This window comes from Eleutherodactylus coqui, chromosome 11, assembly GCF_035609145.1.
Source record: "Eleutherodactylus coqui strain aEleCoq1 chromosome 11, aEleCoq1.hap1, whole genome shotgun sequence".
In the NCBI taxonomy this organism is placed as follows: Eukaryota; Metazoa; Chordata; class Amphibia; order Anura; family Eleutherodactylidae; genus Eleutherodactylus; species Eleutherodactylus coqui.
This window is the reverse complement of record NC_089847.1, coordinates 51,192,136-51,209,972: the sequence shown is the minus strand read 5'-3', so window position 1 is coordinate 51,209,972 and position 17,837 is coordinate 51,192,136. Positions and strand designations below refer to the sequence as shown.

At 44.2% G+C, this 17,837-nt stretch overlaps 1 protein-coding gene across 3 annotated transcripts in view; it reads right to left on the bottom strand.

Annotated features, from left to right (window-relative positions):
- PRMT7 (protein arginine methyltransferase 7) overlaps positions 1–17,837 on the bottom strand; it is an 85,291-nt gene that overhangs the window by 22,989 nt on the left and 44,465 nt on the right. For all 3 annotated transcript variants that reach the window (XM_066584072.1, XM_066584074.1, XM_066584073.1), the window contains exons 13-15: positions 8,406–8,495; positions 7,324–7,485; positions 2,270–2,344 (exon numbers count right to left, since the gene is read on the bottom strand). In XM_066584072.1, the coding sequence (XP_066440169.1) occupies positions 2,270–2,344; positions 7,324–7,485; positions 8,406–8,495 (327 nt within the window). The remainder of the gene's footprint in view (positions 1–2,269; positions 2,345–7,323; positions 7,486–8,405; positions 8,496–17,837) is intronic.

Genomic DNA, 17,837 nt, shown 5'->3' with positions numbered 1-17,837 from the left:
GGGAGGGATCCCCCCCCCCCTCTTTTTTTTTTCCTTTCTTTCCCCCCCTGCCCTCGCCCCACTTCCCCTCCCCCCTCATTCCCCTCCCTAACTCTCCCAGTTATATAAAAATGTTATGCAAAATTGAATCAGGATGACTTACACACTCATGATGTTAAAACAGCAAACAACACTGCAATGTCAAAGCTTGTCCTGATTTAATCAATAAAAACAGTTTAAAAAAAAAAAGTAATACAGCAAAAACAAAAATAACTCTATAAAATTTGGCACTGCGGTAACCATACCAACCATAGAATAAAGTTATCATGTCATTTTTGCCGCAGTGCATATGCCGTAAAGACAGGACCCTTCACCTACCCCCAAAAGATGGCGGAATTGCTTTTTTCCCATTTGACTTCACTTATAAATTTTTTAAAGCTTTTCAGTATATTATATAGGGTTTTATATTGAACGATTGAAAAATACATATTATCCCACAAAAAAACAAGCCTTCAGACAGCTAAGTCGATACATAAATAAAAGTTATGATTTTTGGAATGTGGGGAGGAAAGGCCAAAAAAGGGCTGTGTCATTAATGGGTTAAAGTGACTGATCTGCTTTTTTCCTAATTTGTTTTTTAATGTTCTCATTCTGTAAATGACTAGTTTTACCGAGCTACCATTAACAGGATTTGAGATACTTTACGGCAGCCTTATGGGACATTCACACAATGGACAGGAGGGGACTAGGGATGAGCGAGCGTACTCGCTAAGGCAAACTACTCGAGCGAGTAGTGCCTTATGCGAGTACCTGCCTGCTCGTCTCAAAAGATTCGGCTGCCGGCGGGGGAGAGCGGAGAGTTGCGGGAGTGAGCAGGGGGGAGCGGGGGGAAAGATCTCCCCACCCCGTTCCTCCCTGCTCTCCCCCGCCGGCACCCAAATCTTTTGAGACGAGAGGGCAGGTACTCGCATAAGGCACTACTCGCTTGAGTAGTTTGCCTTAGCGAGTACGCTCGCTCATCTCTAGAGGAGACCCATTGAGCTCCATGTGAGAATGTTCCAGACAGTTCTGTAACCTGTGTAAAGGAAACTGTGGATCCTTTGTTATCTGCCGCCAGTTTTATAATAGAGGCCTCTACTTTTATTGCCATAATGAATGGATAGCTGAGAAGTGATCTTTACAGAACAGAAAGTGACAACCTATTATGTGGCTCAGAGGTCAGTGAGAAAACTGCAAGATTTCAGGATTGGAAATGTAGATACACGCTATAAATCCATAAGAAACTTAAAAATGATTGAGAATTAGTTTTGGTTCTTTTTGTTTAACATCAAAGCTTGATTTAAACAACAGCTCATTGTCTGATGACATGTTCCCTTTAAATCAGGCACAGCTCTGTTAAAGAAGTCGTCAAACTGGATTAAAGTTAAAAAATGGGTTGTCATGACGAGCCAACATCTTTTTTAGGTCTATATCTCGGAAGACACAGTACATTCTTCATGCTTTAAAAGGTTTCTCAGCCATTGAATACTGCAATGATAATATACATGTTAGGCAATGCCAAGATATGATCCAACGATTCCATTAAAGGGGTTGTCTCGCGAAAGCAAGTGGGGTTAAGCACTTCTGTATGGCCATATTAATGCACTTTGTAATATACATCGTGCATTAAATATGAGCCATACAGAAGTTATTCACTTACCTTCCCTGCGCTGGCGTCCCCGTCTCCATGGCTCCGTCTAACTTCAGCGTCTAATCACCCGATTAGACGCGCTTGCGCAGAAGGGTCTTCTGCCTTCGGGTCTGTCCGGCAGCAGCGGCGTTCTGGCTCCGCCCCCTTCTACGAGTCATTGCGTAGCTCCGCCCCATCACGTGTGCCGATTCCAGCCTCCTGATTGGCTGGAATCGGCACACGTGACGGGGCGGAGCTACGCGATGACGCACAGAAGGGGGCGGAGCCAGAACGCCACTCGTGCCAGACCGAGCCGAAGGCAGAAGGCCCTTCTGCGCAAGCGCGTCTAATCAGGCGATTAGACGCTGAAGTTAGACGGAGCCATGGAGACGGGGACGCCAGCGCAGGGAAGGTAAGTGAATAACTTCTGTATGGCTCATATTTAATGCACGATGTATATTACAAAGTGCATTAATATGGCCATACAGAAGTGCTTAACCCCACTTGCTTTCGAGAGACAACCCCTTTAATTTATGCCCAACGCCACATGAACACTATACACCAAGAATGCAGATATTGATACAATTCAACTAGAATAAGTCAGTAAAGAAAATGTCAAACCTTTATCATTTCATCCATAATACTGACATCAAACCCTTCACAATTTCCGCATGGACTTCTGGTCCTCCAAAGATCCTGAAGGAGAAGCAATTAGGGAAAAGAAACAAAATGTAAATCAATAACAGGAAAACAACATCTGCAAGACTTCTGTAACTAGACTGAATCTGAAAGGTGCTTGCAGTCAGATGCAATCTGTCCTTCTCAGTATGCAGCCATTGCAGGCTGGAGAGAGGCAGATGCAATGCACTTCAATGGGATTACTGATAAGAAATCCGGAAAATGTCAGCCCCCAGGATCACTGCTTTATCTCACATGCCTCCTCCAGGCGTCAGAACCCCAAGTGTGCAAAAGAAATTACAAACTCTTTTAAGCAGGATTTCTTTTCTAGGTTGTCCACTTTGGGTTTAGCGCCTTTTATCCGGTGCACTAAGCAATCTCTAAAGTTGGGGTGTTAAACAAGAAGTGCTAATGTTACAGTAGCTGCTAGTATGTAACGGAGTCTATAGAAGTAGATATATGAGGGATAAAGCAGTGATCATAGCTAGCGGGCAGAATATGGATTTTCTGGTCTATCAGTAATCCCATAGAAATAGACTACAATCCGCCCAAAATGGCCCATAACTGGGAATAATAGATTGTATTGCACTGCACATGAAAGTCAGGCTTTAGAACTTGTTTCTCTTGAAAAAGTTGAATACCTGATCTGGTTATGAAAGCCTTTAAGAGGTTATCTCAGCCGCATATATCCTTAGGACAGGTCACGAATATCAAATTCTGGGAGGTCCACTGCCGGGGACAACTGTCGATCACTTCTCTGCCCAGTGACGTCACAGTCATTCGTTATGTGGCCTAAGTGCAGCTCAGACCTATTCAAGTGAATGGGACTGAGCGGCTATCCAATACACATTCAATATTTGAATAAAAATTGCACGACTGTTCTTTATTCCAACCGCAAGAAGATGTAAAGTTCTTATGCATATTTTGATAAACCGTGGGCCCATATGCCACATCGAGACAAACTTTACTGGAAGAGCTCCTAACTCTGTATGAGTTCATTGGCTCTAAGGAACATATCTTTTAGAGTTAGGAACCCATCTAATAAGGTTCGGCTAGACGTAGCAGATGGGCACACGTTTTGATCAAAATGCGCGCCAAGAACCTTGCATTTTTATGTGGTTAGTATAAACAGTTGTGAGTCTCCTCACTCACTGTCTATGTGCTCTCCCTAAGGAAAAAAGATAGCGCTTCTGACCCCCATCCCAGGGCTCTTACTACAAAGCCAGACTCTCACTGTACACTGATGAAGGGCAAAAACCCTGAAACAGCTGTCTGTACATGGAGTCTGGTTTTGCTTTTAATTCCCAGTCATAGCTACAAGGCTTGTATAAAAAGTCTGACTTTGGCTTGAAGGAATGCTGCCTTCTAATAGGTGGCACTGTGGAGGTTTTATTCCATCTCCCTTATTTGTTACCCATGTCACAGGCCTCTCACTAGCTAAGCCAGGATCCTACTGAACCCTGATGAGGGGCAAAAACCCTGAAACAGCTGTATGTGTATGGATCCTGTCTTGGTTTTCAATTCCCAATCATTGTTATAAAGACCTGTATAAAGAGTCAAGCATTGATTTGAGGGAATGCTGCCATCCAATAGGTGGCGCTGCAGAGGTATTGTTCCATCTTCCTTATTGGTTTGTTACTATTTGTCTCAGTTATGGCTTACATGCACTTTTAATTTATTTGTTGGAAGTGCTGTCTTTGATTTTTGTTGCATGATCTGCTACACCACGCACAGCACAGCTACACAATGAACAGCACGGTGCCTGGGATGCAGCCTCTTCAAACAGCTGATTGGTGAGGGTCCTAAACAGGAAATCCCCACTGATGTGATATAATGACCTATACTAAAGAAAAGTCATCAATACCCTAGTGCCTTTAAATGGGACATCCAGGACTAGAACAACATGGCCACTTTCTTCCAGATACAGCTCCACACCTACCAATAGACTGTTTCTCATATTGCAGCTCTGCATTCCTACAGTGAATGAGCTGCAATACCATACACAACCCATGGACAAGTTCGACACTGGCTTTGGAAGAAAACAGCCATGTTTGACTACTCTTGGAAATCCCTTTAAAACAAGAAAAAAAACGTATAAGTGTTAATAGCTTATTTGCATGACAGATCAACTTGAGCTCTAGATCTAATTAGATTGATTGTAGAAACCTCTTATACTTACAGTTCCAGCAAACGATGGACTACATCTTCCCTCTTTTTACATATTTAATTTCTTAAGCCCCATTTACACACAAAAATATTCTTCCAAACAACTGAAAGATTTTGCGATCTATTTGCATAAAGGGTTAATGTCCATTAACACTTTATCATCTTGATTTGCATGCAAAAGGGCCTCCAAGAGCTGTTTGCAGAGCCCAGTGTGTGATTATTCACACACTCAGCTGTGCACACAGCTGCACTGCTCTGCTCCCATGGGGATAACAGCGTGGAGTCTATTGAGAGACACTTTATCTCTCGGTGTCTGAACCAAGGATTTCCAGTTCACCTTGAAATCATCGTTCAAATGAAGAGTGCACGATGCCCGCGTTTACATGTAACAATTATTGCTCATTTTCAGTCACCAGCAATCATCATTACGTGTAAATGGGCCTTTATTCTGCCTCCAAGGTGATTGCCATTGATAAATTGTATAGTGATCTTCCCCATGTCTTTAAACAGCTGAGCGATTGTCAGTGTACTGGAAAGATGTAGCGAGCACAACCCAATCTGAATATACACAACCTTGAGGTGAGCTGGTAATAAGCTGAGGATGGAGCAATTGGAGGTATATGATGCGTGACTCCAATGCGCTGGGACAGAATCATGAAGAAACAAGATAAACTGTGCATTTTATTAAACAACTCAAGATAACAGGAGCAGCCGCTCTATAGAGGACAAGTCACGTCTCTTCAGAACAAAGACACAATCCATTATCTGTCGTCTGCAGAATCTCACGACCCGACCCGGGTTGTACTATTCTGCTGGAGAAGCATTTACTACAGCCAGTTAATTATTCAACTCTTTACCTCTAGTAGAGCATAAGGAGAGGAACGTCTATAAAGAGGAGAGCGTGGTGATGACAATATGGGGTGACTGATATATATATGTATGGATGTATAGATTGGATGCCACAAGGTTAACTCCGTATTGGTAAGCTCTTCACACTGGCCAACATCTATTACAAGGAGTTGCTTAAAGGGGTTTGTCCAAGTTGTAAGAACTCTGGATAATCCCTTCCCCATGCATTAAAGATACAAATAGAGATATACTCGCCTCACTCTCCCCCTGCACCGGTGCTCCTTCCCCCACTTCAGTCACTGTTGACAGCTACAATCGCGTCCAGTTTACGGCACATCACAAAGGCAGCAGCCAATAACAGAGCTTGGTGATCACAGAGCTCCGCTATTGGCTGCAGCCCCTGTGATGTGCCATAGACTGGGCGGGGTATGCAGCTGTCAACAGAGACCTAAAAGCAGGGGACCGAGCACCGTTGCAGGACACAGAGGGAGAAAGGAGTAGATCACTATTTCCTATTTTAATGTATGCCGAAGGGGTTGTCAAAAGTTCTATAAAGTCTAAAAACATTGATAAGCGAGGTCTTTGTGGCTCTGACCCTAAGCCTTGGGTGGTGTTAACCCTTTGATTACTGGAGAGCAGTGTGGGTACCTTGGCCTTCTTCAACGTGGTCGCAGCTAGACTTTGGGGTGTATAGACTGTGTTAGGGTGTGATCTATGCTCCACTGGCAACCCGAGAGGAAGGTGTGCCTGAGATTGAGTGGCTGAGATAGACCGACCCCTGGTGGTTATACCCGAGTCATGTGTTGTGACAGTGTGTATGTTACAATCAGCATTAAAAATAAAGACCCAAATATATAAAAAGCCGGTTTATGTTAAAGAGATATTCCCATCTTCGCTGCAGGGAGCTCCTGATATTATCCAGTAGCTGTGGCCGTGTTCTAAGAGTGGCTTTATACTGAATAATTATGGTTTAAACAATAGCTCAAAGTAGTCGCTAAAGCGTGCGAATGAATGACTGCGGTTTGTGTGATTTTACAAAGAGCGATTTTTTTTCACTTGTTCAACTTTGTGATTGCTGAAAGAATTCTTGGGAGCATTTATGATGGCTGAGATATCGCTTGTCTACTAGTTAGGGGGAGTACGGCTCTTGTGCGGGTGTTTATTTGAAATTTTGACCCCTCCCCAGTAGTTGACACTTTGCTGTGTTGCAGAAAGTTTTGGTGTAACTCTCTGGACCTTCCCTGCCGACTGCGCAGCTCCTGGTTACACTTGCTGGGGATTCACACAAGCAGCTGCCATCTCTATCAGCTAGTAGTAATGTGGCCCTACTGGTGGATAACAAAGAGGGCAATAGTCTTTATTTAACTCTTTTTTACCGTGTTGTGCACAATATAATAGGACATGTGCGCGCTGCAACCTCCACCGGGATAACTTTAGATTCACACATAGTGAAAACAGTGCTTCAGAGTAACCGGCGCAGTCGGCATGATCTGAGGACATGTTCACACGTTGGATTTTGGTGCATATGCCATGCAAAAATCTGCATGAAAAAAACGTTGTATTCTGCCTTCTGTTGTGTTCAATGGGATTCGAAATCCACATCATGATAAATAGAGCAGCAGAAACCAATGTGGGTCGGCACATGCAGATGTGCTCCAAGAAGTTTTGGCAGTCATATACTGATTTGGATGGCTTTTTTCCTTTTACAAAGGGGAGAGGGATGGGCAGGCTGGGAGCTTTCAGGTGATTGTGCATGCCCAGGAACAGTCTTACCTCCTTACTGCCCAGGAGAAAAGTGGTCGAATGAGAAGCTACGGCGCATGCAAGACTCAACACACACAGTGTCGCCATCCTTCCAACACACAGTAGGAATTGCACCGCCAACCCCATTATTCTTGCATTGCCTTGTGCCACATAATGAGGTGGTTTAACTCTGAAGACTGATGACCTATTTTTTATTTGACTTGGAAGCTTCCACTTACCTTAAATTCAACAGCTAGCACATACAAAGAGGCAGACATGGGGAGCACAGTGCAGTCTTTAGCCAAATGTTCGGATAGAGCCATACGGGAGTACCAAAAGCACAAGTTGTGCCATGGTAAGAGGCTGGTAGTGAAGAAAGGCTCTCCAATCAGAGCAGTTACCTAAAAAGCAGAAGTCTGAAGGTTATACAACGTCTGCAGAGATCATGGATGCTCCGCTCGCATTGGCATCGCACTTCCAGTTTTAAAGGATCAGAAAAGAAAGCATAAGGGATGATAATGTACATTTGCTAAGTTAACGTCGAGAGTAAAAATAATAGAATGTCAGGTCTGTGTTATGTCACTACACAGATCAGCGTCGCCAGGCGAATGGAGGCATCTGCCAATTACACAGATCCCACAGATACGGACCTGCAAACCAAGACCCACACAGACTCCGAGAGAGTAAACCTTAGCATTACTAAAAAAATACTCATTATCGGAAATCTCCAAACAGAGTAACCTACAGTAGTATCACTGACTATACAAGGGAAGGCGTTTTTTGGTTTACCCCAATGGAGTCTTTTTTTTTTTTTTATAAATAGGTGCAGCCAACCCAAATCACATCTCAACGTTCAAGAAGGACGTTTATATGATTCTGTCGGTCAATATAGTAAAGCATTGGGTCTTAGACATTGACTCAACTTCTGTTTTATTTTCTGCTGGTCTAAGTTGAGCTAACCCCCTGATGTCTTGTGCTTCTACCAGCATGCAGTCTTGAGAAAAACTCTGTTTTTGTTAAATAATGGCCCGGTATGATTTGTCATGAGTTGCTGTCCATCTGGTTGTATCTAACCAATTGTAAGACTTTCTGAAGAACCAGATGAAAATTTTTACACTTAAATGATATCCTGATACATAAAACCATAGACTTTAAAGGGGGGGGGGGGTACTTAGTACTTCTCATGGTCCTGGGCAGGGGGACAATGTAGAACTTTCTACAACAGGCATAATACAGACCCTCACAACATTTCTAAAATGGACATGATAAATCAATTGTCTATACTGGGTTCTATCTCACAATACGTAGTAAGTAACATTACCTTCCTTTCCCCGAGGTCAGCAGCCGTAACTTTATCTGGAGATTTCTGTAAAATGTGAATTTTGTTCTTGAGGTTGTTGGTTTGCAAAATCTGTAAAAATAAAAGTGCCAGGATTAGAAAACGATCTTGTACTGCGAGAACCCCAAATTTAATTAGACTTTTAGAAAAATAACAGATTATAGATGGGAACCCTCAAATATTAGACAAAACAGTAGTCCACAGCACACGCTGTGTATGGAGCAGGCCTGGAAGCCGAACCCAGTCCATATGAGGTGGGTATCAACTGGTTTTGACAGCCAACAGCCGCCATCAGAGAGAGTTGACAGTGGCATTTAAATATACTGGATCAGGATTTAAAATACCCTGAATGCCCTCCCCTTTCCCCCGGAGGGGTGCCGTCCACATATCATGGCAGCCTGAGTCTTTTGAAAGTCCCCAGGACTGCCATGATAGTTTGCCCAACAGTCCTATGGCCGGTCTTTAATAGGCAGCCTGTTAAAATGCAGTATAATGCAATACCACAGTATTGCATTACAGTGTATAAGTGGTCGGATAGGGGGTAAATGTTTGATTGCTGAAGGTTCACTTCTATAGGATAGAGGAAGATTGTTGTGCGCATCGTTCTTCTCCTGTCTCACAGAAATGAATGGAGTGATGATCATGTATGTGCACCTCCACTCCATTCACATGAAGGATGCAGCACATGCAGACCTACAATCACTGAGGGCCTCAGCAGCCAGACCCCCAGCAATCAGACATTTATCAGCTATCCTATAAGAATATCATTAGTAGGAAAACGCCTTTAACTTATCTCCTAAGATGTACGGCAGACGTAAACCCCTCGAGGATCGGGGTCCTACAGGACCAGACACTTTAGGGATTTTACCATGTGGTGGTTTTACTCTTTTTTCTCCAGCTACCAAAATGTTTTTTGCAGAATGTTTCTCCCCATGACATATAGGGCTATTTTTTATATCTTTTTTCACTTTTTGTCCACCTACTGTATCTATTACACATATATAGTAGGAGTGCAGTACACAGAATGGCCTGCAGAGGGTGGTAGAAAGGCATTTAGGCTCTAGGAAGAAGAGGTAACACCTGTGGGTGTGGAAGAAAGCAATTATAAAATTTAGCGTACTACTTAGTATGCCGCTCAATGAACTGAGCAGCAGCTTTCAGCACTGACAATGGAGGAATGACAGGGGAGGTATATAGAACACTTACATCCCAGGACTTCACGGGTCACCTACTTTCACCCATAAGTTTAACTTACAGGGCTAAAAGGTGACAGTTTCCCTTTAAATACACGGAATACCCTTTAAGCATAACAAGGTGCCTACTGAAATCAATGGGTTCTCCGTGTAATACCCAGACATGCCTCCAGAGAGATGCTCTTTAACCCCTCAGAAGAGGTCATCAATAGTTAATGGGTGGGGGTCTGCCACTCAGGACCCCAGATGATCAGCTGATCTGAGCCCCCCTACTCACTGCAGCAGGCTGGGTGCTGACAGTTTTGTTCGCTTTGGGATCAGAGCTGGAAGTGCAATAGAAGGTATAGCTCTCATTCACTTTAATGGAAGCAAAGCCTCCTCTTACACTTTTAGCTCCGACCCCAATGCTGCCATCTAGCCCCTCTGCAGTGAGTGATGTACATCAACTATTGATGGCTTATCCTGAGGATACGTCATCAATACCGCAAGGTGGTAAATACCTGGAATACCCCTTTAACCCTTTCCAATCCAATTTGTATCCTGGTCTTCCTAGGGGGCTTACTCTTTTTCTGTCGTTATACAACGGCGCTATCTGCTGGCTAAAGCCAGTACTGTATGAGGTGACACGTTGGATAGACTCCGACAACAGAAAGGCTAGCAATATACAGTAAGAGAACCCCGACGGATGTCTTCTAACATCAGAGCTGTAAAGCCTTAAATCATAATGTCTTCAGACGTCAGACAGTGGATTGGAAAGGGTTAAATGTCCCTATGTTAGTACAGGGAAATTGAAAACTTGCCGTGGAACAACTCATTACGAACAACGTATTTTTGTGGTACTTCTTACTTTCCATGATTTTTAATGATTTTAAAGAATACAAAACATATAATGTTAGTAACAGAAATTTAAATGAGAAATAGCGAACAGCACATCAACACGGCAGATTCCAATATCACTGTGGTGAGAGGCATTATGCAAAGTCTACAACAAGTCTAAGGGTGACTACCCACTAAATTTTTTTTCACTGCAAAATTCGCAGCGTTTTTTTTCTGCAGGGGTCTAGGGGACTTGTAATGTTAAAAACGCGATCGCGCAAAATCGCAATTTTGCACGATCATGATTTTCACATTACAAGTCCCGCAGACCCCTGCAGAAAAAAAAACGCTGCGAATTTCGCAGTGAAAAAAACTGTAGTGGGTAGTCACCCTTAATGAGTCAATATTAGACACATAAGGGAGAGACGGGGCATACAGGGGGCGAGAGAAAAGACAATAGAGGGTGCAAAGGCTGCCGCCTTTTCAAGGAACCTTCCTCCCAATCAGCAGTTGTCTAAGGATTTCCTGGTGTAGGATACCCATGGGGATCAGACTGCCTCACACCCAGCTAAAGTGTTCTGCACCCTGCTGGTGAGCCGATCACTGACCATCATTATCCAACTCAGTTTATGCTTCCCCAGCTCTAAGGGGATGGAGCTAGTTTTCCAGGAAGATGTAATACATGAACTTTCTGGGGGTTTTCAGACTGTCAGGAATAGCAGCATTCAGCGAGACTTGTTGGATCCTTCTTAAGAGTAACATGCATGGCAGAGGAGATCATGTGATAAATACGTATCCAAAGCCAACAAGTGATTGGGCATTCTCGTCATACACGGTACATTGTGCCCTGTCTGAAGCATAACGGTGAGACCCCAGGATATATACCCAATAGTCTAGCTGGACCAAATAATGCAGAAGCCAAAAAAAAAAAAAAACTTTCCATCTGGCTTTTACCAGCGACAGACTGGTCCAAACCACAACTAAACTGTCCATCAAATGCCCCCAATGGTCCAGATCCATGAGCCTCCCTGTGTCACCCTCCAACTGCTGCATATAGGGTAACTTATCAGCCACAGGCGAGAGGATTCTATAAAGTAACGAGACAACTCTGATAGTTGTGGATGGGTTTATAAACCAATTCTAAATGGATTTTTGCAGTGACGTCTATATTATCAGCTTTGAGGCTTCCGTGTGTGATTTGATACAAAGACATGATAGAAAAGCCTAAAAGCCACCAATCTCAGAAGTCTCCTGTATGTAATAATAGGACTTGGATATAACAGGTTGATCTAAAGCATCCTTGAAGTGCAAAAAGCAAATTGTGACAAATTACAATGTCTCCCCCTAGTGTCCAAAAATAAGTAAGACACCTGTGGAGTTCAATCAGCTGAACAGAAAGCACACTGGGATTGATGTATGAACTGCAGAATCCTGTGTAATAACGTCCGTGGACAATGTGGTCTTGTGACCGCATGTATGTGATGTCAAAAGGACAGTCTGATCAGAATGTGAAGTATATATGATAAGAGAGCTGACAGGCAGGCTTACTGAATGGGAGGGGTATCATATCTCCTTAAGGAGAGCACCTAGAAGGTGAGGGAGACTTATTAGGCCGTGCATGCTCTTATGGGAGATATGCAAATAAGGAAGATGGAACAATACCTCTGCAGCGCCACCTATTGGAAGGCCGCATTTCTACAAGCCAATGTTAGACTCTATACAAGCCTTATAGCAATGGCTCGCAATTGAAACCCAAACACCAGAATCCATACAGTGTCAGCCGATTTTGATCTGATTTTGTATGACATGTTTTGGAGCTGAGGTGTACATAATCCACAGTTCTGACATTGCTTTATTCCATTTTTTTTCTGGGGATATCAAATTGATATGGTTTATTCTTAGATCTTACTACTTTGGGACAATAAATTGTTTTATTGCAAAACATGCGCTTTTCGGATTTATTATTTTGCGGGAGAGTTATTTTTTTTTACCACATCTGTTCGAACCACAGGGGCACTTGAAGATGTGATAGTTTGATCACATATAATACACTGCAGTACTTATGTAGCACAGTTTATTATCTCTTTCATCACCCACAGTGCAGCCTGATACTGTCAGTGCTGAATACTGACCCTCACAGGCCACCGTGCATGGCATAGCAGTATAATTTGGCCTCCAATTTCCATGGTAACCACCGGCACCCCGTGATCAGATCACGGAAGTGTGAATGGGGTGAAGGACTCTTAATGCCACTGTCTGCATAGGCAGTGGCATCTAAAGGATTAAATCATTGATACCAGAGTAAAGCTTCATCCAGTGGTTGCAGCAGGACCGCAGCTGTAACTTACTGCTATGATCCAGCTCTAAGTTCTGGGGACTCAGCTTTTGAGCCCCCTGGTAATCAGCGCCGTACATATAACTACTAGCCCACTGGGCCGTACGTACAGCGTGGTCAGCAAGGGGCTAAAGGAGCATTTCTCCAACGCCGATCACCTGACTCCATAAGTGCCGCTTCACACAGGTGTAAGCCAATTTCAATCATGTAAATACGCTGCGTATTTATGTGCTTAAAAACAGAAAGCACGAAATCGCTTTGGCTGTGTGCGTTAATACACAGTGCATACGCAGGTTCTCTGCACGGCCATTGATTTCAATGGGTTTCTATGGTGTGTAGTACACACCAAAATAAGTCATGGCACGTATATTTTCACATGACCGCACATCGCATGAAAAAAAAAAAAAAAACACTCGTGTGAACGAACGCATTGAAAACAAGGAGTTCTATTCACTGCTTATTAAACGCATCAAAACTACGCACATAATACGTGCCACAAATATGCTGAAATGAACAAGCCCTAAGGCTATATTCACCAGTCAGTGTGATTTTGGTCAGTGCAAAACTGACTATTTTCCGTGCAACTTTCATGCGTTTGTATTGCGTTTTTACGATTTTCACTTATTGCATCTGGTTTACACCCATTTTTCAAGCGAAGTGTTGACTGCTCTGCACGTCCTAGTTTTATGGGATCTCCATAGCAGCATGCATTAAGGACGCATGCAAATCACATGGCATGCAAATCACACGGCATGCACTTGTGATGCTTTTTTTTTTTTTTTTTTTTAAATGCTCCCACAAAAAATAATAGCAATTCTTGAAGAAGAATCGCACTAAAATAAGACTGGCAGTAATTTTTCTTAATCAAACTATCAAATAAATGTGCTCTTCTCTCGTGTGAATTTTTTCCATCTCAAAATCGGACAGAAAACGCAGGAAAATAAATAAAATCGCCTGTCTAATCTCCTTTAGGAGGTTAGACAAATGCTTACTTCCAGGAACAGCAGCTCTCTTCCCTATTGACTAGCCCATGCACTGTCTCTAGTATTCAAATACATGGAGCCAAATTACAAGAGAAGCCCCAGTTCATGGGCAAGAGTAGAGCTGTAACTCAGCTGCGGAGTACATCTTAACCCCTTAGTGACATAAGTAATTTTAGCCTCAAGGACCAGTAAAAGTCTTTTCACTTTCTGTATTTCAGTGGTTATATCTTTTTTTTTTTTAATTCAAAGTAGTTGTATGGAGGCCTTGTTTTTGATGAAGGAATTTTAGTTTTTATAGGAACCAGTTTGGGGTACATGAGGTGTTGGATATTTTTATAGATTTGTTTTGGGAGGGGGTGGACACAAAAAAAGACAGCAATTTTATCCTTGTTTTATGGGATTTATTTTTACAGTGTTCACACCTGATCCTATTGTTTCCCCAGCAATATGTCACTGCCAGTGTTCTCTGGCTGTAGCTTACCTCCTTAAATACATGAACATTCATGTATATGGGGGCACCTGGGGAAAACAGCTGCCAGGCAAACTATTGTTTGTTCAATAGTTGCTGAATGCGTATGAACAGTTTCAGTGACTATCAAAGAGCAAGTATGATCTCTGATTGATAAGGGGATGATAACATGGACAAAACAGATATTTTTGGTATAACTTACCGTAAAATCTCTTTCTCGTCACGTTCATTGGGGGCCACAGCCTAGACCATGGGATATAGCCACTGCCCTAGGAGGCGACACTAAGCAAAAAAGTGTTAGCTCCTCCCCCCTGGCTATATCCCCCCTGCAGGCACTCAGCTAATTAGTCTGTCTGCAAGCAGTAGGAAGCCAGTGGGAGTACGATTATACATATTATGTTTTATACATACCAAAATACCATGTTTTGGCATAATTTTCTACCAAACAGTGACCAAAGACCAGAAAGTTCCAGCAACCGCTTAAATAAACAAGGGGTGGGTGCTGTGGCCTCCAATGAACGTGACGAGAAAGAGATTTTACGGTAAGTTATACCAAAAATATCTGTTTCTCGTCCGTATCATTGGGGGCCACAGCCTAGACCATGGGACGTCCACAAGCAGTCCCGAAAATATATATATTGGGTGGGCATTTACAAGTTTGACCGTGTGGTCAATGGACCGCCGCCTGCAAAATCTTCCGGCCGAGAGCAGCGTCCGATGATGCAGATATGTGGACCTTATAAAACTTTGAAAACGTATGTAAGGAAGTCCAGGTGGCCGCCTTACATACCTGAAGCGCCGAGGCTCCGCGACGGACCGCCCAGGAGGCCCCTACCACCCGTTTGGAGTGGGCCGTAACCCGAAATGGTGGCGTGCATCCTGAGGTGCGATACGCCTCTGTTATCAAGGACCTTATCCACTTAGATATGGTGACTTTTGAGGCTGCCGAGCCCCTCCGGAATCACGAAGAGGGTGTCAGTTTTACGGAATTCTTTGGTTCTTTTTACATAAATTTTCAGTGCCCTCACCAAGTCCAGGCGGTGCAGTGTTTTTTCCCTCTTGTGTACTGGCGTTGGACAGAAGGAAGGCAAGACAATATCTTCATTGATGTGGAAATCCGAGACTACTTTTGATAGAAATTCTGGTGATGGTCTCAGTACCACTTTATCTTGGTGGAAAGTCATATAGGGGGTCTGTATAGACAAGGCCGCCAGTTTCGAGACCCTACGAATAGAGGTAATAGCGACCAGGAATATTACCTTCCAGGTCAGTCGCCGCATAGGAATCTCTTTCAGCGGTTCAAACGGTTGGTCTGTCATAGCCTCCAATACGAGATTAAGATCCCACGCTTGGACCGGTGGCTTCAACGGGGGTGTCGTATGGGCGACTCCCTGCAGGAATGTTCGCACAGCCATTCTGCTTGCGATTGGTCTCTGAAACAACACCGTCAGTGCTGATACCAGCCCCCTTAGCGAGCCTACCCTTAATCCTATTTCGAGACCCGATTGTAGAAATGCCAGTATTCTGGCCACCGAGAATTGCATCGGTTGCATTCGCCGCTCCTCACACCAGGTGAAGAAACGCTTCCAGACTCTGTAATAAATAGCCAACGAGGCCGGTTTCCTGGCCCGTATAATTGTTTGCATCACCTTCTCCGAGTAACCTTTCCTTCTTAACACCTCGGTCTCAACGGCCAGGCTGTCAAATGTAGAGACCTGGAATCTGGGTGTAGCAAAGGCCCTTGGGATAGCAGGTCTCTTCAATCCGGTAGGTGCCATGGTGCGTCGGTCAACATTTCTATGATACTCGCGTACCAGCTTCTTCTTGGCCAATCTGGCGCTATTAATATCGCTGGTCGCCCTTCCTGTTTGATCTTCCTAAGATTCTTGGAATGAGAGGGATTGGTGGAAACACGTACAGGAGTTTGTATCCCCCCCACGGGATGGTCAGTGCGTCTGTTGCCGATGCTTGCGGATCCCGTGCTCGGGCCACAAATGGAAGAATTTTGTAATTCAGTCTGGACGCCATGAGGTCCACATCTGGCGTGCCCCATTTTTGACATATCGTCCGGAATACCTCTGGGTGTAACGTCCATTCGCCGGGATCCACCGTTTCCCAACTTAGGTAATCTGCCATGCAGTTGTCTACTCCGGGAATGTAGACTGCTGATATTGAGTTCAGATGATTCTCCGCCCACGTCAGTATGCGAGCTACCTCGTCCATTACCGACGTGCTCCGTGTGCCCCCTTGATGGCTGACATAGGCCACAGCTGTGGTGTTGTCCGTCTGGATGCGCACATCCTTCTTCTTGAGACTGTACCCGAAGTGCCGAAGAGTCAGGTAAATGGCCCGTAATTCTAGGATGTTGATGTGTAACATTGTTTCTCTCTGAGACCAAACTCCCTGAACAGACTGGCCCCTCAGTGTTCCGCCCCAGCCTAAGCGGCTGGCATCCGTCGTTCATACTACCCATCGTTTTGGGCCCAAAGACCGTCCTACCTGAAGCCTCCCAGGTTTCAACCACCACTTCAACGCATCCTGAACTTGAGGGGTTATCCGGATTCGTTGCTCCAGGGTCAGTGTGGACCTGTTCCAGCGGGACAATATCAGATCTTGAAGCATCCTTGACCGGAACTGGGCAAAGGGGACCGCCTCGAAGGCTGCTACCATCTGGCCCAGAATACTCATACAGTGTCTGATGGTTAACGTTCTCTTCTGCATTAGAGACCGAACACCGTGAAGAAGCTTGTCTACTGTTGTTTGAGGTAGTAGAACTCGGTGCTGGCTGGTGTCGAATATCATGCCTAAGAACTCCAGCCGTTGTGCTGGTATTAGGCATGATTTGTCGCGGTTTATTATCCAGCCAAATTCTTCAAAAGTTTCCATCGTGACGCGTAAACTCCTGATGTTGCCGTCCCGTGACGGTGCTTTTACTAGCACATCGTCCAGGTATGGTATGGCCGCTATACCCTTTGCATGGAGTAGTGCCATCACTGCTGCTAGTACTTTCGTAAATACCCTTGGGGAAGTTGACAGGCCGAATGGCAGAGCCGTGAATTGAAAATGCCTTCCCTGCGTCTCGAAACGAAGGAATTTTTGGTGTGCTTCGCGAATCGGAATATGGAGGTATGCGTCCTTGATGTCTATGGAGGACAAAAATTCCCTCGGCTGCATGGAGGCTATCACAGATGTGATCGACTCCATCCGGAAATGCTTTGTTTTGATGAATTGATTTAGTCTCCTTAAATCCAGTACTGGCCTGACTCTGCCGTCTTTTTTGGGCACTAGAAAAAGATTTGAGTAGAACCCTTGCTTCTCTTGCGCCCCTCGCACTGGTTTTACAACCCCCTGTGCCAGAATATTTTCCACTGCCAATTGTAGATTGGCTACTCCTTCCGGGGTGGCAGGTACTCTGGACTTGCAAAACGAATCCTGCGGTAGTCGCGAATTCAATTGCGTACCCGGAGGCCACAATCTCCTGCACCCACTTGTCTTTAACGCGACTCCACCATGTCTCCCGAAATTGAGAGAGTCTGCCCCCCACCCTGGCTTTGCTTTTAATTCCTAGTCATTGTAACAAGACTTGTATAAAAAGTCTGACTTTGACTTGAAGGAATG